This window comes from Panulirus ornatus, chromosome 18 (genome assembly GCF_036320965.1).
Source record: "Panulirus ornatus isolate Po-2019 chromosome 18, ASM3632096v1, whole genome shotgun sequence".
Classification (NCBI taxonomy): Eukaryota; Metazoa; Arthropoda; class Malacostraca; order Decapoda; family Palinuridae; genus Panulirus; species Panulirus ornatus.
The window spans coordinates 51,910,368-51,935,457 of record NC_092241.1 but is presented as its reverse complement, the minus strand read 5'-3'; the positions used below and the strand labels follow the sequence as shown (position 1 = coordinate 51,935,457).

Below are 25,090 nucleotides of genomic sequence, written 5' to 3'. Positions count from 1 at the left end.
TATGTGGGAAGTATTCTTTCTCCTTTATCCCCAGAGATTCTCTACTACCATACACCATCTTAGATTTATGTATGGGTTCCATTGGTCCCCTTACTTGGGAAAGTGTTTATGAATTCTTAAGGAAGTGAAAAACCTGTCTGTTGAAATATGCCAGGTCATAGTCAATGGGAAAGACATGAGATGGTAGAGAGTTCTAAAGCTTCGAGATGTATGGAGAGACACTTATCAAAATGACCAAACCTTTAAGATGCCAAAGGCCACACTATATGATGCTGCACCTTGCCGAGTATTGTGTGATTTAATTACTGGTGGGGGCATAGAAGCAGCCAGCTCATGGGAGCAAAAACTAAGTTCATATCTATATAAGAGGGAAAGTGAGCCAACTTTGCAGTATAAGGCAAACAGGTCAAGTTTTAAGTTAGCCTGGAAGAGTTTATAGGTTTGAATGCTTTTGATTCAATTCTGTGAAGTAAGGATGCAGAACCAGAACCACCCCAGATGTGAGAGCAGTACTTCATACAAGAATAGATCAGTTCTGTGTATGAATGGAGCAACTGTTTGGTAGAAAAAATTCTGACATCTAAGCAGGACTCCATTTCTTAAAAGCAGAATTAGCTGTTTATGTAATATGGGGTTTTCAAGACACAGTGGGTGTTACAGGAATACCAAGTATTTTCAATGAGTCAAAGGAAGGAGGAAAGTTGTGAGAATTTTCAATAGAGAGACTGGCAGAAACTGGGTCTTGGAGGCACGAAACTTAACCAATTTTTGTCTCCCCCACTGTGATATCCTATTCAAACCTGAGTTTATTGAGGAAGTTTTGTCAAGACCAGATGCAGTTTGAGTGACAGAAGATGGAGCAGAATTGAGGAATGTGGAGGAATGCAGTGTTGAGTTGCCAGCATATGAGAAATTTTTTTTTTTTGTGGAAGAAAGGTAATTGTTGATAAAATGGAGAAAAAGTATGGGGAACAGGACAGAACTTTAAGGGAAACTGATTTTGATGGAGAGGGGGAGAGGCTGATCTATTAACAACCACTGGGATTGATTAGCTAGAAAGGAAGTTAGATATGAGGGAGCAGATGAGGAAGGGAAGCTTAGAAATGAGACCCTAATGTCACCCCGTCAAAAGCCTTAGCTATATCGAGAACAGCTACATAAGATTCCCCTAAATCTTTCAGGGATAATGACCAGACATTTGTAAGATAGGATCTCACCTTATGGAGACCATACTGATGATCAGAGAGAAGACTGTGAGATTCAAGATGTCTGAGGATATGAGAGTTGGGGATGGCTTCAAAGACTATGGTAATGGTAAATATCAAAGCAACGGAACGATAGTTAGAGGGTCTAGAATGGTCACTCTTTTTAGGTATGTGATGTATCAATGCACGTTTCCAAGGAGAAGGAAAAGTTCCGCTTTATGAATAGAAACAGAGCTGACAATCAAGCACAGGTGCAAGTTTAAGGAACACTCTTTGATACATTGGGTGGATACCATCAGCACTATAAGTCTTCCTTGTGTTTAGAGAGGGAAGCACTTTTTGGACTTTTGGCCTCAGCACATAAAGAATCACATAAAATTAATAGAGAAGGTCTAGAGGAAGGAACTAAGATGGCTAAAGGCTGTAAATTTGCCCACTTTGGGAGAGAAGAAAGCGAGGAGTGACCTAATGACAATTTTAAAGTTATCATCACAGATCAATGACATGGATTGTGAAAAGTTCTTTGAGAGATGTAGGGATAGAGCAACCAGAGGATGTATGATATATAAAATGAAGTAAGAAACTTGTTCAAAAAAGATGTAAAGAAGTATTTCATAATATAAGGTTGGTGGATGAATGAAATAGAATGACTGAGGACATGGTTCATGCAGACAGCATACATAGGTTTAAGAAGTTGTATGATAGTAGACAATGTTCCAGAGAAATGGTCCCATGAGTGTAAAACTCCCTGCTCATACAGTACAGTTAGGTAACTACATGTCTTGCAAACACCTCATTCTTTGGTTTTATTTAAATGGCCCCAATACTTACAACTTCCTTGTATTAGTTTCAATCAGCAGTGTAGTTCTCAGCCTTGAACATGGTGAGGAAGTTGACAAATTTGCAGTGCCAATAGACCCACTGCTCTGCTCCTGATGTGGAGTTAGGATCAGTGTGAAACCATTCTGGTCGTGTGAATTGATCCATGATTGATTTGATTAAATTTATGTAAAACCAAGAGTACCTGAGCACCAAGAATACTTCATTCATCTTAATTCAACAGAACATCTGAAACAAAGAGAAAGGTAGACCTGAAAAACAATGTAATACATATGTCACACATTATAGATGAGTACACATGATATCCTTACTTTCTTGGTAACAGGCCTAGCTGTGACTGTCTGAATGAAAAGGCAATGTATACATTGCTGTTATGTGATCTTATAAGTCTTCACCTTTCCACAGTATGCAGTCTACTCCCATATGGAAAAACTGAAAAAAAGAATACTTTTACTTTGTATGTTGTATAAGCCCATTCTTATTCAGTGGTATGGAGATTATGTAAAGAATATGAGAAAATGAAATAACCTTTTTTTGTTATAACTCGTAGCAATTTCCTGCTTTAGGTGTTACAGGATTCCACCTGCTTGAGGTTACATTGTAAGTGAAAAGTCAGCTTTGATGAAGCTGTACCATAGGGAGTACATTCTCATCAACGAACTCACTCCAAAGGAGTATATTTTTCCCTGCTACTGGAAATAGTTTCAGTTTTAAGCTGCAGAAGCTTTTAAAAAATTCCTGGGTAACCATTCACAGAAATATATATACTGGAGTAATTATTAATTATTGATATACTGCTGTACAGCATGGATACTTGTGCAAAATTTTCTAATCTTATGATGGTCATAGTCATCATGTCTTTGTTCCAAGATACATTCCTGTAGAATGAGAATATATCTAGTCACTGAAGGTTTTGATTATATCCTTCAATCTGTAGTGACTGCACATCTCATCAGTAGAATATTTTTGTTTCAGAGACTTACCAGACTGGTTCAAGAGTGCTTTGTTCAATGAGCTGTACTTCATATCAGATGGTGGATCAGTTTGGTTAGAGATGCCACCACTTGCGAATACTTCACTACCGTCATATGACACACGGTATGTTTTGTAAGTTTTACTTTGTGAACAGACCAGTGAATTAGAAAGTATTTCCAATGCTGGTTCCCACACTAATGGCCTTACCTAGCAGATAGGCTGGCCTTTCAAACGGGATATTGTTGCTTGCTATATTTGTGGCAGTCAGCTGCCAAGATTTATGTCGTAAGTAGAAAATGTGTATGAGTTAGGACCACCGGTGAACCATCCTATAAATGTTGAAGCAGGATTTAGAAAATTTAATCAAATTGAATGGCAAAAGAGGGTTCAGCCTTTATTTGAAAAATCAGTATTGAAAATTAACCATTGAAAATATTAATGAAAAAAGCAAATGAAAGTCTGTGATGTAAACTTTTGATTTGCCATAAGCTTATCATCACTTTATCACATATGGCTAATGGTGAATGTGTTTGACAAACCTGAGATAGAGTTTACAAAATAAGTAACATTAGATCCAGTGGATATGATTGTAATGTTATTACTGGTTGATTAAACTCATTTCTGTGATCAGAACTACAAACTCCATATTTTAAGCATTAACATCCATTGGAGGTAAGAGAGGGTTAATTTAAAGTCTTGTCTCATTCCTACTGTTGAGTGGGACAGCACCCATCATGAGGTCAGAGAGGGCCAATCCTTGTCACTGAGTTCTTTTACTGTGTAGGATAGCACCTACCAGGTGCTTAGAGAGGATCAAGTACCTCTGCTTTGTGGCATAGCACCCACCAGGAGGTCAGAGAGGGCCAAGTCTTTGAGCACGATCTTTGTACTTTGTAACATAGAATCCTCTGAGAGGTTGGGGGGACCTTTATTTAAAGCAGGTAAAGGTTGCAGCATTTTAGGATCTAAACAACCTACATTATTGCTAGGGATATAGCATCCACTAATGGTCATAGGGGACCAAGTCTTAGAGCCCGGCTCTGGTAACAGCATGACAATTTCTGTGTAAGCCTCAACACTTTGTTGGATGGAGCCAGGATGGTCATGAAGGAGTAAGTCTTGGAACTGGATTTTAGGCAGCAGTAGTATGACAACTTCTTTGCAGGTCCAAATGCCATATTGGATAGAACCCAATGGGGATCACATAGGTCCAGGTCTTGGGAGACAGCTTCAAGATGTACCATGACAAGTTTTCTGCAAAGTCCAGTGCCATGATCAAATGCACTCACTGAGAGTCATCAAGGATTAAGACTGAGCTAAACTAAAGTACAAGCATGATTGTTTGTGTACTCATCATGTCATCAGCCTGCTGCACACCTAGATAGTTAATCATAGAAGTTCAAATGAGATCTGAAATTCAGGAAATATTTCTACAAATAGAGCGACACTGTACTTAATTGTACATGGCATTCGGAAATTCTCTTTATATCTGTTTGCCAAGGTTCATCATGCGCATATTCCATGGAGGCTTTTCAAGAACATTTTATGTTGTAGTTCATGCTGGAAACAAAACAACGGTGTCAGAAACTTTTACAAACTATAAAATATCACATTTATCTACCACATAAAACATCACATAATCATCTATTGCACTCAAAAATTGTATCGCAGAGGAGTTGCAGCATCTTTAGATGATTAAACAGTAGCATGCTTTTTGGTACAAATGATTTCCTGAATCTTTTGATGTGCTGTATAGGAAGAGACAGTCTTCTTCCAGACATTAAAAATATATAGTATTGGTGTAGAGGATGGGTTGCATCTTGCATGATCTTCACCTGTTTCATTGCACATTCCTGATACAGCATATCTGATCTTTAGGTGTTTGTCCCCCAATTTCCCTAGCTTTCTTGACAATTTTCTCAAGCTTTTTTTTATCTTTACTGATGAGCTTGTTATACCAGGCAGTAATTAAAAAACATAAAATGATTCTATAGTTAACCTACAAAAACGATTGATTATTGCATTGTCTATATGGAGACTTTAGAATAATACAAAGTGCAAACTTTGATTACATTTCTTGCACACCATATCAGTATTTGCACCACCTTGTAACTGGTCATCTATGATAAAGCCTAGAAACATGTACTGACTCAATCATTCTACATTTTCATCTTTATTTGTAATTAAGTCTGGTACATGTAGTTTTTTGTCCTAAAACCTTTTATCTTCTCTTTAGTTTTCTTTACATTCAAGTGCAGATGATTTGTTTTACAACACTCAACAAAGCAACTAACCTGTGCAATATGATTATTACAATTATCATTTAAAATCTTACCTATAATTACTGTATTATCAGCATATTTTAGAATAGTGTTTTTTTTTATAAAAAAAACACTTATAGAGTCATCAGTATACAAGCTGAACAAAGTGGGGGACATAACGCACTCCTGAGGTGCACCTGTATTGGTAAAAATTATGTTGGACATGGTGTTATCTGTTTTGGTATACTGTGGCTTCTGTTTTTAAAAAGCTGAAGATCCATTTCAGCAAGCAACAGTTTGCATCAATCCCTAATAATTTATTTAACAAAATATGTGGCTGGATTGTATTTGAGGCAGAGCTAAAATCAAAGTATAAGATTCTTGCTTGTGAGTTATGACTTTTATCTTGATAAAAGTCAAACTTGCATCCTGAACACTCCCATTTCTACAATACGCAAACTGCCATGGCTCTCTGAAATTATCTATGGTACAACACAAATAGTCTCTCGTTATGTCTTCAAGACATTTCATTGTATTTAATGTTAAAACAATAGGTCTACGATTGTTGAACACTTTAGGAAATGAGATTTTGGCGCTTGGTTTTATTTCTGATAATTTCCATGTCAGGCACTACCCCTTAATCTAGTGGGTCATGGATTTCAGAAAAACATTCATTCATGAACAGTACTCTAAGACAGGTTACTTTATTTATGAACACTAATGGACACCAATTGCCTAAAGAGGACTTGGTGGTGGCCTCACCACCAACACCAATTGTTATGAGTTGCACAGGTAGAGGTATTTGAGTAGAATTGATAGGCATAAGTCAGTACAATAAGCAAGTGCTGTAGCTTGATATTTTTCAGAATTATCTAGGAGTTTAGGATGAAACCCAGATGTAGAAAATTTATCTTCACAAGAATAGAATGGAAATAGATGACACTTGTTAGAAAGTGAAAGTTGCATTTTAGAAGTCTATTTATGATGAAAGATGTAAAATTAGTTGATCATAGGAACGTTTTGTATGGCTTACTGTTTAGTATGAGTTGGATAGGTTAATTATGACTTTTAATGTGTTCAAACATATAATGACAGGTAGGAGGAGGTAAGGAACACAATTTATAGAGATCAAAGGAGTACTTTAAGGAGTAGATGCAAAGATGTCCACTGTAATGGAACAGATAAGTGGATGGAAGGGTGATAAAAGAAGTGACGAGTAGGTATGAGATCTAAGAAACAGACAGCCCTCAAGGATGCATGGACTGTATGCATCACGAAGTCTAAGGTTATTAATAATAGGTCATATTTTATTTGATTGTGGAGTCTGATAGGAGACTGAGATACATCGGTTCAAAGTTCCATTTCAAGTTTATATACCCAGCATGGTAGTACCCAAAAAAAGTGCAATATAGTGATGGCTACAGTCTTGCAGTGATTAAGAATCACTGTGTAACAGTGTACAGGTCATGTAATTGCCACGTTACTGAAGCCTGCTAAGAGATGACAGCATTTTATCACTAGCTGTGTGTATCCAGTTATGGCCAGATAGCTTTGATGGTCTCAGGTTACATCAGTCCATAGATTTGCATGTACACAGTTATGAATACTTCAGTCTTGTAAGGTGTGAATGATGACATGCCTATAATAACCACTTATCTTTACAGGCGGGCGAAAGAGAGACTTTTGGATGTTAATGTGCTGAGAGGTGCAACTGGAGGGATGTCTGATCATTATCTTGTGGAGGCTAAGGTGAAGATTTGTATGGGTTTTCAGAAAAGAAGAGTGAATGTTGGGGTGAAGAGGGTGGTGAGAGTAAGTGAGCTTGGGAAGGAGACCTGTGTGAGGAAGTACCAGGAGAGACTGAGTACAGAATGGAAAAAGGTGAGAACAATGGAAGTAAGGGGAGGGGGAGAGGAATGGGATGTATTTAGGGAATCAGTGATGGATTGCGCAAAAGATGCTTGTGGCATGAGAAGAGTGGGAGGTGGGTTGATTAGAAAGGGTAGTGAGTGGTGGGATGAAGAAGTAAGAGTATTAGTGAAAGAGAAGAGAGAGGCATTTGGACGATTTTTGCAGGGGAAAAATGCAATTGAGTGGGAGATGTATAAAAGAAAGAGACAGGAGGTCAAGAGAAAGGTGCAAGAGGTGAAAAAAAGGGCAAATGAGAGTTGGGGTGAGAGAGTATCATTAAATTTTAGGGAGAATAAAAAGATGTTCTGGAAGGAGGTAAATAAAGTGCGTAAGACAAGGGAGCAAATGGGAACATCAGTGAAGGGCACAAATGGGGAGGTGATAACAAGTAGTGGTGATGTGAGAAGGAGATGGAGTGAGTATTTTGAAGGTTTGTTGAATGTGTTTGATGATAGAGTGGCAGATATAGGGTGTTTTGGTCGAGGTGGTGTGCAAAGTGAGAGGGTTAGGGAAAATGATTTGGTAAACAGAGAAGAGGTAGTGAAAGCTTTGCGTAAGATGAAAGCCAGCAAGGCAGCAGGTTTGGATGGTATTGCAGTGGAATTTATTAAAAAAGGGGGTGACTGTATTGTTGACTTGTTGGTAAGGTTATTTAATGTATGTATGACTCATGGTGAGGTGCCTGAGGATTGGCGGAATGCGTGCATAGTGCCATTGTACAAAGGCAAAGGGGATAAGAGTGAGTGCTCAAATTACAGAGGTATAAGTTTGTTGAGTATTCCTGGTAAATTATATGGGAGGGTATTGATTGAGAGGGTGAAGGCATGTACAGAGCATCAGATTGGGGAAGAGCAGTGTGGTTTCAGAAGTGGTAGAGGATGTGTGGATCAGGTGTTTGCTTTGAAGAATGTATGTGAGAAATACTTAGAAAAGCAAATAGATTTGTATGTAGCATTTATGGATCTGGAGAAGGCATATGATAGAGTTGATAGAGATGCTCTGTGGAAGGTATTAAGAATATATGGTGTGGGAGGCAAGTTGTTAGAAGCAGTGAAAAGTTTTTATCGAGGATGTAAGGCATGTGTACGTGTAGGAAGAGAGGAGAGTGACTGGTTCTCGGTGAATGTAGGTTTGCGGCAGGGGTGTGTGATGTCTCCATGGTTGTTTAATTTGTTTATGGATGGGGTTGTTAGGGAGGTAAATGCAAGAGTTTTGGAAAGAGGTGCAAGTATGAAGTCTGTTGGAGATGAGAGAGCTTGGGAAGTGAGTCAGTTGTTGTTCGCTGATGATACAGCGCTGGTGGCTGATTCATGTGAGAAACTGCAGAAGCTGGTGACTGAGTTTGGTAAAGTGTGTGGAAGAAGAAAGTTAAGAGTAAATGTGAATAAGAGCAAGGTTATTAGGTACAGTAGGGTTGAGGGTCAAGTCAATTGGGAGGTGAGTTTGAATGGAGAAAAACTGGAGGAAGTGAAGTGTTTTAGATATCTGGGAGTGGATCTGGCAGCGGATGGAACCATGGAAGCGGAAGTGGATCATAGGGTGGGGGAGGGGGCGAAAATTCTGGGAGCTTTGAAGAATGTGTGGAAGTCGAGAACATTATCTCGGAAAGCAAAAATGGGTATGTTTGAAGGAATAGTGGTTCCAACAATGTTGTATGGTTGCGAGGCGTGGGCTATGGATAGAGTTGTGCACAGGAGGATGGATGTGCTGGAAATGAGATGTTTGAGGACAATGTGTGGTGTGAGGTGGTTTGATCGAGTGAGTAACGTAAGGGTAAGAGAGATGTGTGGAAATAAAAAGAGCGTGGTTGAGAGAGCAGAAGAGGGTGTTTTGAAGTGGTTTGGGCACATGGAGAGAATGAGTGAGGAAAGATTGACCAAGAGGATATATGTGTCGGAGGTGGAGGGAACGAGGAGAAGAGGGAGACCAAATTGGAGGTGGAAAGATGGAGTGAAAAAGATTTTGTGTGATCGGGGCCTGAACATGCAGGAGGGTGAAAGGAGGGCAAGGAATAGAGTGAATTGGAACGATGTGGTATACCGGGGTTGACGTGCTGTCAGTGGATTGAATCAAGGCATGTGAAGCGTCTGGGGTAAACCATGGAAAGCTGTGTAGGTATGTATATTTGCGTGTGTGGACGTATGTATATACATGTGTATGGGGGGGGGTTGGGCCGTTTCTTTCGTCTGTTTCCTTGCGCTACCTCGCAAACACGGGAGACAGCGACAAAGTATAATAGAAAAAAAAATAAAAAATAAAAAAATATCTTTACAGAATGTTGTATGGTCATGGAATTGCATGTAGTTGAGTTCATTATTTCTGAACTTCCAGTTGCTCAGATTATGCACATTGTAGTCATGGAATATTGAAAAGTGTGAAACATTCTTTAGATTAGATAATTGCTTGTAGCAAAGCCTCAGTATCATCTCTGTTCAGATATGATTTATTCTAGATCATAATCTAAGAATCTTAGTTCACTTTGAGTAGCATGTGAGTTAACCCTTGACTGGGTACATTTAGGCCATATGCATCTGTACGAACACTAGTGGAAAGAATCTCATAGCTTACACATTTAGTGAAAGTTCTGACATTTTTAGATTTAGTTTTCATATGTATAAAAGTCTGGAAATGTTGAAAAATACCTTCTAAGTCTTACTAGGGGTTAGATATTGAAACTCCTTCATTAGTATGCAATTCTTACTTGAAAAATTTAGTGAAAATGTAATTCTACATTTTTGTATTTTACTGGTTGAAGATCTTTAGTCTAAACATCTGTAGCGTGAAAACATCCAAAATTTGATACCTCTTAGTTTAATACTATTTCCAAATGGTGTACATGTTTCTGATGGTTGCCACTCCACTTTCTGAGTGCTGCTTTACCTCATGCCACTAAATCATGTTATCATTTTTTCTTAGTTTGAATTTAAGGCATAAGTGTTTCATGCTTTTCTCAGTTACACGTGTGGTTTTTGCCCATATTCTGCTATCATATTGGCTTTCAATAAGTGTCCAGGTATTGGCATTGAGTGGTGCGAAGAGGAAGTATGTTACACTTATTGTTACAATATGCAGAAATAAGGTAAGGTTAGGTTGATGGATAACTGAAGGGAGTATCTACTTCGGGTGTGTTTGATTATGCAGAAGTAAGGTAAGGTTAGGTTGATGCATAACTGAAGGGAGTATCTACTTCAGGTATGTTTGATTATGCAGAAATAAGGTAAGGTTAGGTTGATGCATAACTGAAGGGAGTATCTACTTTAGATGTGTTTGATGCCACCCCAGCAATTCAACTTCTATGTATTTGGCAAACTCTCTCTTGTAAGAAGTGGAGATATGGAAGAATTTTGAGGAAATGCAATTGATAAATGATTTTTAAATTTTTCATGTCACATATACTTACTTCCTGCCTCAGGAGTCCCTTCCATCCTTACAAGACTCTTAGATCACTTAGGAAGCAGGCTACATCTACTGGTCAGGACCACAGGTGTTATAATGTGTGAGGAGTGGAGGGCAGTTGAGTAGTAAGAGTTTGATGTCTTCTCTATCGAAATTGTATCATGAGCATATAGGGTCTTAGGATATGTTGAAAAATGGATTTTAGTGTCGTATTGATGGTTGATCCCCAGAGCATAAGATTTAGGGGCCCCCAAACATGTAGGAAAGTGTAAAGCATGCATGGAATAGAATGAAGTGGAGCGATGTGGTATTCAGTGCAGGGGGTGAGCATACATGGGATAGAGTGAAGTGGAGCGATGCAGTATACAGTGCAGAAGGTGACATGCAGTCAGTGTTATGAATCAAGGACTATAAAGCTGTCATGGGAAGTCTCAGAAAGGTCTGTGGAGCCTAGTTGTTGATAGTGGGATTTGATTATGGTAGATGATTGAATGAAGCCATTCTTTGTCTGTGACTGGCACTTCCTTGTTAGCATGGGTTATGCAAACAGATATGAAAAAATTATAAAGTTACAAAGAACATTTAAAAACTGTATTAGGTATACAGATACACCATGGTTAAAGTTATGAAATACTCAGCCCTCAGTTTTGAATGAGAGTGAAGAACTGTAATGATATTCCAAAAAAATTTGTCGTTTGAGAACTACTAGTTCCCAAGGAATTTTAAGTGGAGATCTTTTTCCTTTGATAATTTTTCAACGAGAAACTGCAGAAGCTAGTGTCTGAGTTAGGGAAAGTGTGCGAAAGGATAAGCTTGAGAGTAAATGTGAATAAAAAGGTTATTAGGTTTAGCAGTGAAAAGAGTTATTTGTTATTTGGAGTGCGAGTTTGAATAAAGAGAACTTTGAGGAGAAATTAGAATGTGTTAGATACTTGGGACTGGGTATGGAAGTAAATGTAACCATAGGAGCTGAAGTGACACAAGGTGGATGAGTTGGGCCAAAGTCTTGGTCACACTGAGGAATTTATGGGAGAGGTCATTGTCTTTAAGTGCAGAGATTACCCATACTGTAATCACGTCAGTGTTGTATGGGTGCAAGGCATGGGTCTTAGCCAGAGATGTAAAGATTGTGGTGAATGTATGGGAAATGAAATGTTTGAGAACAACAAGCGAATTATGGAGGAGTGATTTAATAAAAGAAGATAAGGTAGGACAGAAGTGTGGTAGTATGAGGACTATATAAGAGAGTTGAAAAGGGTTTGCTGAAATGGTTAGACATATTGGGAGAATGACGTAGAGGGTATACATGTCAGTAAAATATTTGATGATGTTAGTGATTCAAACAGCTGAAGGGGTTGTTTAGAGGCAGTAATTTTTATTAACTTAAATGCTAATAACTATCCATGACACTGCACTATAGATCCTGGAATTGTTCTCAAATTTTATTCACATATTTCTGTGTGAATCCTAGAAATGCCTTAAGTTGTTCATCCTTAAGTTGACTGGTTAAAGCTCACATAAATGGCTATTTTTTCTTTTTTCCAAATGCATTTGTGTGAAAGTAGAGCAAAACATAATGAGTTCCCTGTAGATAAAGTCATAGTTAAATGATGTATTTTCATTGCCTAAAATCAGTTTGCATGATGTATGGTTGCATTTCAATGGTTGAGTCTGAATGTTATGTGCAGTATACATTTCATACTTTGGTTATTGTAATGCATCAAGAGAAACAGCTAGCTAGTGAGGAACAGTGAATTTAAAGCACTGTGAATCAGTCACAATTACTTTCAACCAAGTTCACCTTAAGACTTAGGAATCCATTTTTAGAAAAAGTTGAAACATTTTCGAAGAGTAACATGAGCTGATTGTAATGGTAAAGTTTAGAAAGAATCTGTTGCACTGTCTAGGTGATCCTGAGCTGAGGAAGCTCCAGAGTGACTGTTCTTTGCAGAGATCCCCTCACAATGATATGAAAATGTAGTTTACTTGATGTCAGGACTCTTTTATAGAGGATATTCCCAGGACTATAGAGACATGTGAAGTGTGTGTTTATTTATGTGACAGCATATGAACTTGGGTCCTAGACATAATGGGTAGTTAGAAGCCTCTAGTGTACAACAGGATCTTACAGAAATGCCCATCAATCTCAGCTCAAGTAAAAACACTTTCATACCTTTGAATACCAAAAACAAATTGTGTGCTACTAGCAGGATGATTAAGCTAAAATGAATCATAACAACAGAAACACAGCAGTGGCAGTAGATGGATCACTGGTAACAGTATATCACTGCAGTTAGTGTCACTAGTTATCACTATCATAGTAATTAACACTGGTCATCAATTGTCTAGTTATGTCTTTAGGTTGTGTGACCTCTTACTCCCATAAAATCCTTTAAAAGATGTACATCAGAAGATGAAAATGTGACTGGTAATTGATATCAAAGGAATTAACAGCATTGTTAATTGAAATCAGTAAGCGATAGCACTGGTGATTCATTTTGTTCTTACCTGTTTGCCAATTCCCATTTAGCAAGTTAGTGTAAGGAAAAGATGAAGGATGACCTTATTTACTCATAACCTTACTTCACTTGTCATATGAAATATATCGATAATGGTTATTCATTTATAAGGAAGTGTTAGCTGGGAAAAATTCACTTTGGGACAGGGTAGTGCCAGGAATGAATAAAGGCAAGCAAGTATAAATATGTACATATGTACATACAGGGAGTGCTCATCCTCCTCAAAGGATCAGACTGGGGTATCCAAATGTGTGTGGATGTAACCAAGATGAGAAAAAAGGAGAGATAGGTAGTATGTTTGAGGAAAGGAACTTGGATGTTTTGGCTCTGAATGAAACGAAGCTCTAGGGTAAAGGGGAAGAGTGGTTAGGGAATGTCTTGGGAGTAAAGTCAGGGGTTGGTTAGAGGACAAGAGCAAAGGAAGGAGTAGCACTACTCATGAAGCAGGAGTTGTGGCAGTATGTGATAGAGTGTAAGAAGGTAAACTCTAGATTGATATGGGTAAAACTGAAAGTGGATAGAGAGAGATGGGTGATTATTGGTGCCTATGCACCTGGTAATGATGGGTGATTTGAATGCAAAGGTGAGAAATGTGGCAGTTGAGGGAATAATTGGTGTGCGTGGGGTGTTCAGTGTTGTAAAGGGAAATGGTGAAGAGCTTGTAAATTTGTGTGCTGAAAAAGGACTGCTGATTGGGAATACCTGGTTTAAAAAGAAAGATATACATAAGTATACATATGTAAATAGGAGAGATGGCCAGAGAACGTTATTGGATTATGTGTTGATTGATAGGTGCATGAAAGAGAGACTTTTGGATGTTAATGTGCTGAGAGGTGCAACTGGAGGGATGTCTGATCATTATCTTGTGGAGGCGAAGGTGAAGATTTGTAGAGGTTTTCAGAAAAGAAGAGTGAATGTTGGGGTGAAGAGAGTGGTGAGAGTAAGTGAGCTTGGAAGGAGACCTGTGTGAGGAAGTACCAGGAGAGACTGAGTACAGAATGGAAAAAGGTGAGAACAATGGAAGTAAGGGGAGGGGGAGAGGAATGGGATGTATTTAGGGAATCAGTGATGGATTGCGCAAAAGATGCTTGTGGCATGAGAAGAGTGGGAGGTGGGTTGATTAGAAAGGGTAGTGAGTGGTGGGATGAAGAAGTAAGAGTATTAGTGAAAGAGAAGAGAGAGGCATTTGGACGATTTTTGCAGGGGAAAAATGCAATTGAGTGGGAGATGTATAAAAGAAAGAGACAGGAGGTCAAGAGAAAGGTGCAAGAGGTGAAAAAAAGGGCAAATGAGAGTTGGGGTGAGAGAGTATCATTAAATTTTAGGGAGAATAAAAAGATGTTCTGGAAGGAGGTAAATAAAGTGCGTAAGACAAGGGAGCAAATGGGAACATCAGTGAAGGGCGCAAATGGGGAGGTGATAACAAGTAGTGGTGATGTGAGAAGGAGATGGAGTGAGTATTTTGAAGGTTTGTTGAATGTGTTTGATGATAGAGTGGCAGATATAGGGTGTTTTGGTCGAGGTGGTGTGCAAAGTGAGAGGGTTCGGGAAAATGATTTGGTAAACAGAGAAGAGGTAGTGAAAGCTTTGCGGAAGATGAAAGCCAGCAAGGCAGCAGGTTTGGATGGTATTGCAGTGGAATTTATTAAAAAAGGGGGTGACTGTATTGTTGACTTGTTGGTAAGGTTATTTAATGTATGTATGACTCATGGTGAGGTGCCTGAGGATTGGCGGAATGCGTGCATAGTGCCATTGTACAAAGGCAAAGGGGATAAGAGTGAGTGCTCAAATTACAGAGGTATAAGTTTGTTGAGTATTCCTGGTAAATTTTATGGGAGGGTATTGATTGAGAGGGTGAAGGCATGTACATAGCATCAGATTGGGGAAGAGCAGTGTGGTTTCAGAAGTGGTAGAGGATGTGTGGATCAGGTGTTTGCTTTGAAGAATGTATGTGAGAAATACTTAGAAAAGCAAATGATTTGTATGTAGCATTTATGGATCTGGAGAAGGCATATGATAGAGTTGATAGAGATGCTCTGTGGAAGGTATTAAGAATATATGGTGTGGGAGGAAAGTTGTTAGAAGCAGTGAAAAGTTTTTATCGAGGATGTAAGGCATGTGTACGTATAGGAAGAGAGGAGAGTGACTGGTTCTCGGTGAATGTAGGTTTGCGGCAGGGGTGTGTGATGTCTCCATGGTTGTTTAATTTGTTTATGGATGGGGTTGTTAGGGAGGTAAATGCAAGAGTTTTGGAAAGAGGTGCAAGTATGAAGTCTGTTGGAGATGAGAGAGCTTGGGAAGTGAGTCAGTTGTTGTTCGCTGATGATACAGCGCTGGTGGCTGATTCATTTGAGAAACTGCAGAAGCTGGTGACTGAGTTTGGTAAAGTGTGTGGAAGAAGAAAGTTAAGAGTAAATGTGAATAAGAGCAAGGTTATTAGGTACAGTAGGGTTGAGGGTCAAGTCAATTGGGAGGTGAGTTTGAATGGAGAAAAACTGGAGGAAGTGAAGTGTTTTAGATATCTGGGAGTGGATCTGGCAGCGGATGGAACCATGGAAGCGGAAGTGGATCATAGGGTGGGGGAGGGGGCGAAAATTCTGGGAGCTTTGAAGAATGTGTGGAAGTCGAGAACATTATCTCGGAAAGCAAAAATGGGTATGTTTGAAGGAATAGTGGTTCCAACAATGTTGTATGGTTGCGAGGCGTGGGCTATGGATAGAGTTGTGCACAGGAGGATGGATGTGCTGGAAATGAGATGTTTGAGGACAATGTGTGGTGTGAGGTGGTTTGATCGAGTGAGTAACGTAAGGGTAAGAGAGATGTGTGGAAATAAAAAGAGCGTGGTTGAGAGAGCAGAAGAGGGTGTTTTGAAGTGGTTTGGGCACATGGAGAGAATGAGTGAGGAAAGATTGACCAAGAGGATATATGTGTCGGAGGTGGAGGGAACGAGGAGAAGAGGGAGACCAAATTGGAGGTGGAAAGATGGAGTGAAAAAGATTTTGTGTGATCGGGGCCTGAACATGCAGGAGGGTGAAAGGAGGGCAAGGAATAGAGTGAATTGGAACGATGTGGTATACCGGGGTTGACGTGCTGTCAGTGGATTGAATCAAGGCATGTGAAGCGTCTGGGGTAAACCATGGAAAGCTGTGTAGGTATGTATATTTGCGTGTGTGGACGTATGTATATACATGTGTATGGGGGGGGGTTGGGCCGTTTCTTTCGTCTGTTTCCTTGCGCTACCTCGCAAACGCGGGAGACAGCGACAAAGTATAATAAAAAAAAAAAGAAAAAAAATAAAAAAATATCTTTACAGAATGTTGTATGGTCATGGAATTGCATGTAGTTGAGTTCATTATTTCTGAACTTCCAGTTGCTCAGATTATGCACATTGTAGTCATGGAATATTGAAAAGTGTGAAACATTCTTTAGATTAGATAATTGCTTGTAGCAAAGCCTCAGTATCATCTCTGTTCAGATATGATTTATTCTAGATCATAATCTAAGAATCTTAGTTCACTTTGAGTAGCATGTGAGTTAACCCTTGACTGGGTACATTTAGGCCATATGCATCTGTACAAACACTAGTGGAAAGAATCTCATAGCTTACACATTTAGTGAAAGTTCTGACATTTTTAGATTTAGTTTTCATATGTATAAAAGTCTGGAAATGTTGAAAAATACCTTCTAAGTCTTACTAGGGGTTAGATATTGAAACTCCTTCATTAGTATGCAATTCTTACTTGAAAAATTTAGTGAAAATGTAATTCTACATTTTTGTATTTTACTGGTTGAAGATCTTTAGTCTAAACATCTGTAGCGTGAAAACATCCAAAATTTGATACCTCTTAGTTTAATACTATTTCCAAATGGTGTACATGTTTCTGATGGTTGCCACTCCACTTTCTGAGTGCTGCTTTACCTCATGCCACTAAATCATGTTATCATTTTTTCTTAGTTTGAATTTAAGGCATAAGTGTTTCATGCTTTTCTCAGTTACACGTGTGGTTTTTGCCCATATTCTGCCATCATATTGGCTTTCAATAAGTGTCCAGGTATTGGCATTGAGTGGTGCGAAGAGGAAGTATGTTACACTTATTGTTACAATATGCAGAAATAAGGTAAGGTTAGGTTGATGGATAACTGAAGGGAGTATCTACTTTGGGTGTGTTTGATTATGCAGAAGTAAGGTAAGGTTAGGTTGATGCATAACTGAAGGGAGTATCTACTTCAGGTATGTTTGATTATGCAGAAATAAGGTAAGGTTAGGTTGATGCATAACTGAAGGGAGTATCTACTTTAGGTGTGTTTGATGCCACCCCAGCAATTCAACTTCTATGTATTTGGCAAACTCTCTCTTGTAAGAAGTGGAGATATGGAAGAATTTTGAGGAAATGCAATTGATAAATGATTTTTAAATTTTTCATGTCACATATACTTACTTCCTGCCTCAGGAGTCCCTTCCATCCTTACAAGACTCTTAGATCACTTAGGAAGCAGGCTACATCTACTGGTCAGGACCACAGGTGTTATAATGTGTGAGGAGTGGAGGGCAGTTGAGTAGTAAGAGTTTGATGTCTTCTCTATCGAAATTGTATCATGAGCATATAGGGTCTTAGGATATGTTGAAAAATGGATTTTAGTGTCGTATTGATGGTTGATCCCCAGAGCATAAGATTTAGGGGCCCCCAAACATGTAGGAAAGTGTAAAGCATGCATGGAATAGAATGAAGTGGAGCGATGTGGTATTCAGTGCAGGGGGTGAGCATACATGGGATAGAGTGAAGTGGAGCGATGCAGTATACAGTGCAGAAGGTGACATGCAGTCAGTGTTATGAATCAAGGACTATAAAGCTGTCATGGGAAGTCTCAGAAAGGTCTGTGGAGCCTAGTTGTTGATAGTGGGATTTGATTATGGTAGATGATTGAATGAAGCCATTCTTTGTCTGTGACTGGCACTTCCTTGTTAGCATGGGTTATGCAAACAGATATGAAAAAATTATAAAGTTACAAAGAACATTTAAAAACTGTATTAGGTATACAGATACACCATGGTTAAAGTTATGAAATACTCAGCCCTCAGTTTTGAATGAGAGTGAAGAACTGTAATGATATTCCAAAAAAATTTGTCGTTTGAGAACTACTAGTTCCCAAGGAATTTTAAGTGGAGATCTTTTTCCTTTGATAATTTTTCAACGAGAAACTGCAGAAGCTAGTGTCTGAGTTAGGGAAAGTGTGCGAAAGGATAAGCTTGAGAGTAAATGTGAATAAAAAGGTTATTAGGTTTAGCAGTGAAAAGAGTTATTTGTTATTTGGAGTGCGAGTTTGAATAAAGAGAACTTTGAGGAGAAATTAGAATGTGTTAGATACTTGGGACTGGGTATGGAAGTAAATGTAACCATAGGAGCTGAAGTGACACAAGGTGGATGAGTTGGGCCAAAGTCTTGGTCACACTGAGGAATTTATGGGAGAGGTCATTGTCTTTAAGTGCAGAGATTACCCATACTGTAATCACGTCAGTGTTGTATGGGTGCAAGGCATGGGTCTTAGCCAGAGATGTAAAGATTGTGGTGAATGTATGGGAAATGAAATGTTTGAGAACAACAAGCGAATTATGGAGGAGTGATTTAATAAAAGAAGATAAGGTAGGACAGAAGTGTGGTAGTATGAGGACTATATAAGAGAGTTGAAAAGGGTTTGCTGAAATGGTTAGACATATTGGGAGAATGACGTAGAGGGTATACATGTCAGTAAAATATTTGATGATGTTAGTGATTCAAACAGCTGAAGGGGTTGTTTAGAGGCAGTAATTTTTATTAACTTAAATGCTAATAACTATCCATGACACTGCACTATAGATCCTGGAATTGTTCTCAAATTTTATTCACATATTTCTGTGTGAATCCTAGAAATGCCTTAAGTTGTTCATCCTTAAGTTGACTGGTAAAAGCTCACATAAATGGCTATTTTTTCTTTTTTCCAAATGCATTTGTGTGAAAGTAGAGCAAAACATAATGAGTTCCCTGTAGATAAAGTCATAGTTAAATGATGTATTTTCATTGCCTAAAATCAGTTTGCATGATGTATGGTTGCATTTCAATGGTTGAGTCTGAATGTTATGTGCAGTATACATTTCATACTTTGGTTATTGTAATGCATCAAGAGAAACAGCTAGCTAGTGAGGAACAGTGAATTTAAAGCACTGTGAATCAGTCACAATTACTTTCAACCAAGTTCACCTTAAGACTTAGGAATCCATTTTTAGAAAAAGTTGAAACATTTTCGAAGAGTAACATGAGCTGATTGTAATGGTAAAGTTTAGAAAGAATCTGTTGCACTGTCTAGGTGATCCTGAGCTGAGGAAGCTCCAGAGTGACTGTTCTTTGCAGAGATCCCCTCACAATGATATGAAAATGTAGTTTACTTGATGTCAGGACTCTTTTATAGAGGATATTCCCAGGACTATAGAAACATGTGAAGTGTGTGTTTATTTATGTGACAGCATATGAACTTGGGTCCTAGACATAATGGGTAGTTAGAAGCCTCCAGTGTACAACAGGATCTTACAGAAATGCCCATCAATCTCAGCTCAAGTAAAAACACTTTCATACCTTTGAATACCAAAAACAAATTGTGTGCTACTAGCAGGATGATTAAGCTAAAATGAATCATAACAACAGAAACACAGCAGTGGCAGTAGATGGATCACTGGTAACAGTATATCACTGCAGTTAGTGTCACTAGTTATCACTATCATAGTAATTAACACTGGTCATCAATTGTCTAGTTATGTCTTTAGGTTGTGTGACCTCTTACTCCCATAAAATCCTTTAAAAGATGTACATCAGAAGATGAAAATGTGACTGGTAATTGATATCAAAGGAATTAACAGCATTGTTAATTGAAATCAGTAAGCGACAGCACTGGTGATTCATTTTGTTCTTACCTGTTTGCCAATTCCCATTTAGCAAGTTAGTGTAAGGAAAAGATGAAGGATGACCTTATTTACTCATAACCTTACTTCACTTGTCATATGAAATATATCGATAATGGTTATTCATTTATAAGGAAGTGTTAGCTGGGAAAAATTCACTTTGGGACAGGGTAGTGCCAGGAATGAATAAAGGCAAGCAAGTATAAATATGTACATATGTACATACAGGGAGTGCTCATCCTCCTCAAAGGATCAGACTGGGGTATCCAAATGTGTGTGGATGTAACCAAGATGAGAAAAAAGGAGAGATAGGTAGTATGTTTGAGGAAAGGAACCTGGATGTTTTGGCTCTGAATGAAACGAAGCTCTAGGGTAAAGGGGAAGAGTCGTTAGGGAATGTCTTGGGAGTAAAGTCAGGGGTTGGTTAGAGGACAAGAGCAAAGGAAGGAGTAGCACTACTCATGAAGCAGGAGTTGTGGCAGTATGTGATAGAGTGTAAGAAGGTAAACTCTAGATTGATATGGGTAAAACTGAAAGTGGATAGAGAGAGATGGGTGATTATTGGTGCCTATGCACCTGGTAATGATGGGTGATGTGAATGCAAAGGTGAGAAATGTGGCAGTTGAGGGAATAATTGGTGTGCGTGGGGTGTTCAGTGTTGTAAAGGGAAATGGTGAAGAGCTTGTAAATTTGTGTGCTGAAAAAGGACTGCTGATTGGGAATACCTGGTTTAAAAAGAAAGATATACATAAGTATACATATGTAAACAGGAGAGATGGCCAGAGAACGTTATTGGATTATGTGTTGATTGATAGGTGCATGAAAGAGAGACTTTTGGATGTTAATGTGCTGAGAGGTGCAACTGGAGGGGTGTCTGATCATTATCTTGTGGAGGCGAAGGTGAAGATTTGTAGAGGTTTTCAGAAAAGAAGAGAGAATGTTGGGGTGAAGAGAGTGGTGAGCATAAGTGGGCTTAGAAAGGAGACTTGTGTGAGGAAGTACCAGGAGAGATTGAGTGTGAAATGGAAAAAGGTGAGAGCAAATGACGTAAGGGGAGCGGGGGAGGAATGGGATGTATTTAGGGAAATGGTGATGGCTTGTGCAAAAGATGCCTGTGGCATGAGAAAGGTGGGAGGTGGGCAGATTAGAAAAGGTAGTGAGTGGTGGGTTGAAGAAGTAAAATTGTTAGTGAAAGAGAAGAGAGAGGCTTTTGGATGATTTGTGCAAGGAAATAGTGCAAATGACTGGGAGATGTATAAAAGAAAGAGGCAGGAGATCAAGAGGAAGGTGCAAGAGGTGAAAAAGAGGGCAAATGAGTGTTGGGGTGAGAGAGTATCGTTAGATTTTAGTGAGAATAAAAAGATGTTTTGGAAGGTGGTAAATAAAGTGCATAAGACAAGAGAACAAATGGGAACATCGGTGAAGGGGGCTAATGGGGAGGTATTGACAAGTAGTGATGATATGAGAAGGAGATGGAATGAGTATTTTGAAGGTTTGTTGAATGTGTTTGATGATAGAGTGGCAGATATAGGGTGTTTTGGTTGAGGTGGTGTGTGAAGTGAGAGGGTCAGGAAGAATGGTTTGGTAAACAGTGAAGAGTTAGAGAAAGCTTTGTGGAAGATGAAAGCTGGCAAGGTGACAGGTTTGGATGGTATTGCAGTGGAATTTATTAAAAAAGGGGTGACTGTGTTGTGACTGGTTGGTGGGGATATTCAGTGAATGTATGGTTCAAGGTGAAGTGCCTGAGGATTGGCAGAATGCATGCATACTGCCTTTGAACAAAGGCAGAGGAGATAAGGTTGAGTGTTCATACTATAGAGGTATAAGTTTGTTGAGTATTCCTGGGAAATTATATGGGAGGGTATTGATTGAGAGGGTGAAGGCATGTATAGAGTATCAGATTGGGGAAGAGCAGTGTGGTTTCAGAAGTGGTAGAGGATGTGTGGATCAGGTGTTTGCTTTGAAAAATGTATGTGGAAGGTATTAAGAGTATATGGTGTGGTAGGCAAGTTGCTAGAAGCAGTGAAAAGTTTTTATCGAGGATGTAAGGCATGTGTACGAGTAGGAAGAGAGGAAAGTGATTGATTCCCTGTGAATGTCAGTTTGCGGCAAGGGTGCATGATGTCTCCATGGTTGTTTAATTTGTTTATGGATGGGTTTGTTAGGGAGGTGAGTGCAAGAGTTTTGGGAAGAGGGGTAAGTACGCAATCTGTTGTGGATGAGAGGGCTTGGGAAGTGAATCATTTGTTGTTCAATGATGATACAGCACTAGTCGCTGATTCGGGCGAGAAACTGCAGAAGCTGGTGAATGAGTTTGGTACAGTGTGTGAAAGAGGAGAGCTGAGAGTAAATGTGAATAAGAGCAAGGTTATTAGGTACAGTAGTGATGAGGGACAAGTCATTTGGCAGGTAAGTTTGAATGGAGAAAAGCTGAAGGAAATGAAGTGTCTTAGATATCTGGGAGTGGATTTAGCAGCGGATGGAACCATGGAAGTGGAAGTGAGTCGCAGGGTGGGGGAGGGGGCGAAGGTTATGGAAGCGTTGAAGAATGTGTGGAAGAAGAGAACGTTATCTCGGAGAGCAAAAATGGGTATGTTTGAAGGAACAGTGGTTCCAACAATGTTATATGGTTACAAGGAGTGAGTTATAGATAGGGTTGTGCGGAGGAGGGTAGATGTGTTGGAAATAAGATGTTTGAGGACAATATGTGGTGTGAGGTGGTTTGACCGAGTAATTAATGAAAGGGTAAGAGAGAGATTTTTCTTTCTTTTAAACTATTCGCCATTTCCCGCATTAGCGAGGTAGCGTTAAGAGAGAGATATGCGTTAATAAAAAGACTGTGGTTGAGAGAGCAGAAGAGGGTTTATTGAAATGGTTTGGTCACTTAAAGAGAATGAGTGAGGAAAGATTGACAAAGAGGATATATGTGTCAGAGGTGGAGGGAACAAGAAGTGGGAGACCAAATTGGAGGTGGTAAGATGGAGTGAAAAAGATTTGAGTGATCGGGGCCTGAACATACAGGAGGGTTAAAGGCATGCAAGGAATAGAGTGAGTTGGAACGATGTGGTATACCGGGGTTGACGTGCTGTCAATGGACTGTACCAGGGCATGTGAAGCATTTCAGGTAAACCATGGAAAGGTCTATGGGGCCTGGATGTGGATAGGGAGGTGTGGTTTCAGTGCATTATACATGACAGCTAGAGACTGAGTGTGAACGAATGTTGCCTTTGTTGTCTTTTCCTAGTGCTACCTCGCGCACATGCGGGGGGGGGAGGGGGTTGTTATTTCATGTGTGGCGAGGTGGCGATGGGAATGAATAAAGGCAGACTGTATGAATTGTGTACATGTGTATATATGTATATGTCTGTGTGTGTATATATATGTATATGTTGAGATGTATAGGTATGTATATTTGCGTGTGTGGACGTGTATGTATATTTGCGTGTGTGGACGTGTATGTATATACATGTGTATGTGGGTGGGTTGGGCCATTCTTTTGTCTGTTTCCCTGCGCTACCTCGCTAACGCAGGAGACAGCAACAAAATAAAATAAAAAAGAATATAAAAAGAAGGAACAGAGAAGGGAGCCAGGTGAGGATATTCCCTCAAAGGCCCAGTTCTCTGTTCTTAACGCTACCTCGCTATCACGGGAAATGGCGAATAGCGTAAAAAAGAAAAAAAAAAAAAAAAAATATATATATATATATATATATATATATATATATATATATATATAAGAAAGTAAATTCTCGATTGATATGGGTAAAACTGAAAGTTGATGGAGAGAGGTGGGTGATTATTGGTGCATATGCACCTGGGCATGAGAAGAAAGATCATGAGAGGCAAGTGTTTTGGGAGCAGCTGAATGAGTGTGTTAGTGGTTTTGATGCACGAGACCGGGTTATAGTGATGGGTGATTTGAATGCAAAGGTGAGTAATGTGGCAGTTGAGGGAATAATTGGTATACATGGGGTGTTCAGTGTTGTAAATGGAAATGGTGAAGAGCTTGTAGATTTATGTGCTGAAAAAGGACTGATGATTGGGAATACCTGGTTTAAAAAGCGAGATATACATAAGTATACTTATGTAAGTAGGAGAGATGGCCAGAGAGCGTTATTGGATTACGTGTTAATTGACAGGCGTGCGAAAGAGAGACTTTTGGATGTTAATGTGCTGAGAGGTGCAACTGGAGGGATGTCTGATCATTATCTTGTGGAGGCTAAGGTGAAGATTTGTATGGGTTTTCAGAAAAGAAGAGTGAATGTTGGGGTGAAGAGGGTGGTGAGAGTAAGTGAGCTTGGGAAGGAGACCTGTGTGAGGAAGTACCAGGAGAGACTGAGTACAGAATGGAAAAAGGTGAGAACAATGGAAGTAAGGGGAGTGGGGGAGGAATGGGATGTATTTAGGGAATCAGTGATGGATTGCGCAAAAGATGCTTGTGGCATGAGAAGAGTGGGAGGTGGGTTGATTAGAAAGGGTAGTGAGTGGTGGGATGAAGAAGTAAGAGTATTAGTGAAAGAGAAGAGAGAGGCATTTGGACGATTTTTGCAGGGAAAAAATGCAATTGAGTGGGAGATGTATAAAAGAAAGAGACAGGAGGTCAAGAGAAAGGTGCAAGAGGTGAAAAAAAGGGCAAATGAGAGTTGGGGTGAGAGAGTATCATTAAATTTTAGGGAGAATAAAAAGATGTTCTGGAAGGAGGTAAATAAAGTGCGTAAGACAAGGGAGCAAATGGGAACTTCAGTGAAGGGCGCAAATGGGGAGGTGATAACAAGTAGTGGTGATGTGAGAAGGAGATGGAGTGAGTATTTTGAAGGTTTGTTGAATGTGTTTGATGATAGAGTGGCAGATATAGGGTGTTTTGGTCGAGGTGGTGTGCAAAGTGAGAGGGTTAGGGAAAATGATTTGGTAAACAGAGAAGAGGTAGTGAAAGCTTTGCAGAAGATGAAAGCTGGCAAGGCAGCAGGTTTGGATGGTATTGCAGTGGAATTTATTAAAAAAGGGGGTGACTGTATTGTTGACTGGTTGGTAAGGTTATTTAATATATGTATG

General features: G+C 39.3%; 1 protein-coding gene across 2 annotated transcripts in view; it reads left to right on the top strand.

The window, feature by feature from the left end:
* LOC139755091 (non-lysosomal glucosylceramidase) overlaps window positions 1–25,090 on the top strand; it is a 135,126-nt gene that overhangs the window by 81,951 nt on the left and 28,085 nt on the right. For both annotated transcript variants that reach the window (XM_071673206.1, XM_071673207.1), the window contains one exon: window positions 3,021–3,143. In XM_071673206.1, the coding sequence (XP_071529307.1) occupies window positions 3,021–3,143 (123 nt within the window). The remainder of the gene's footprint in view (window positions 1–3,020; window positions 3,144–25,090) is intronic.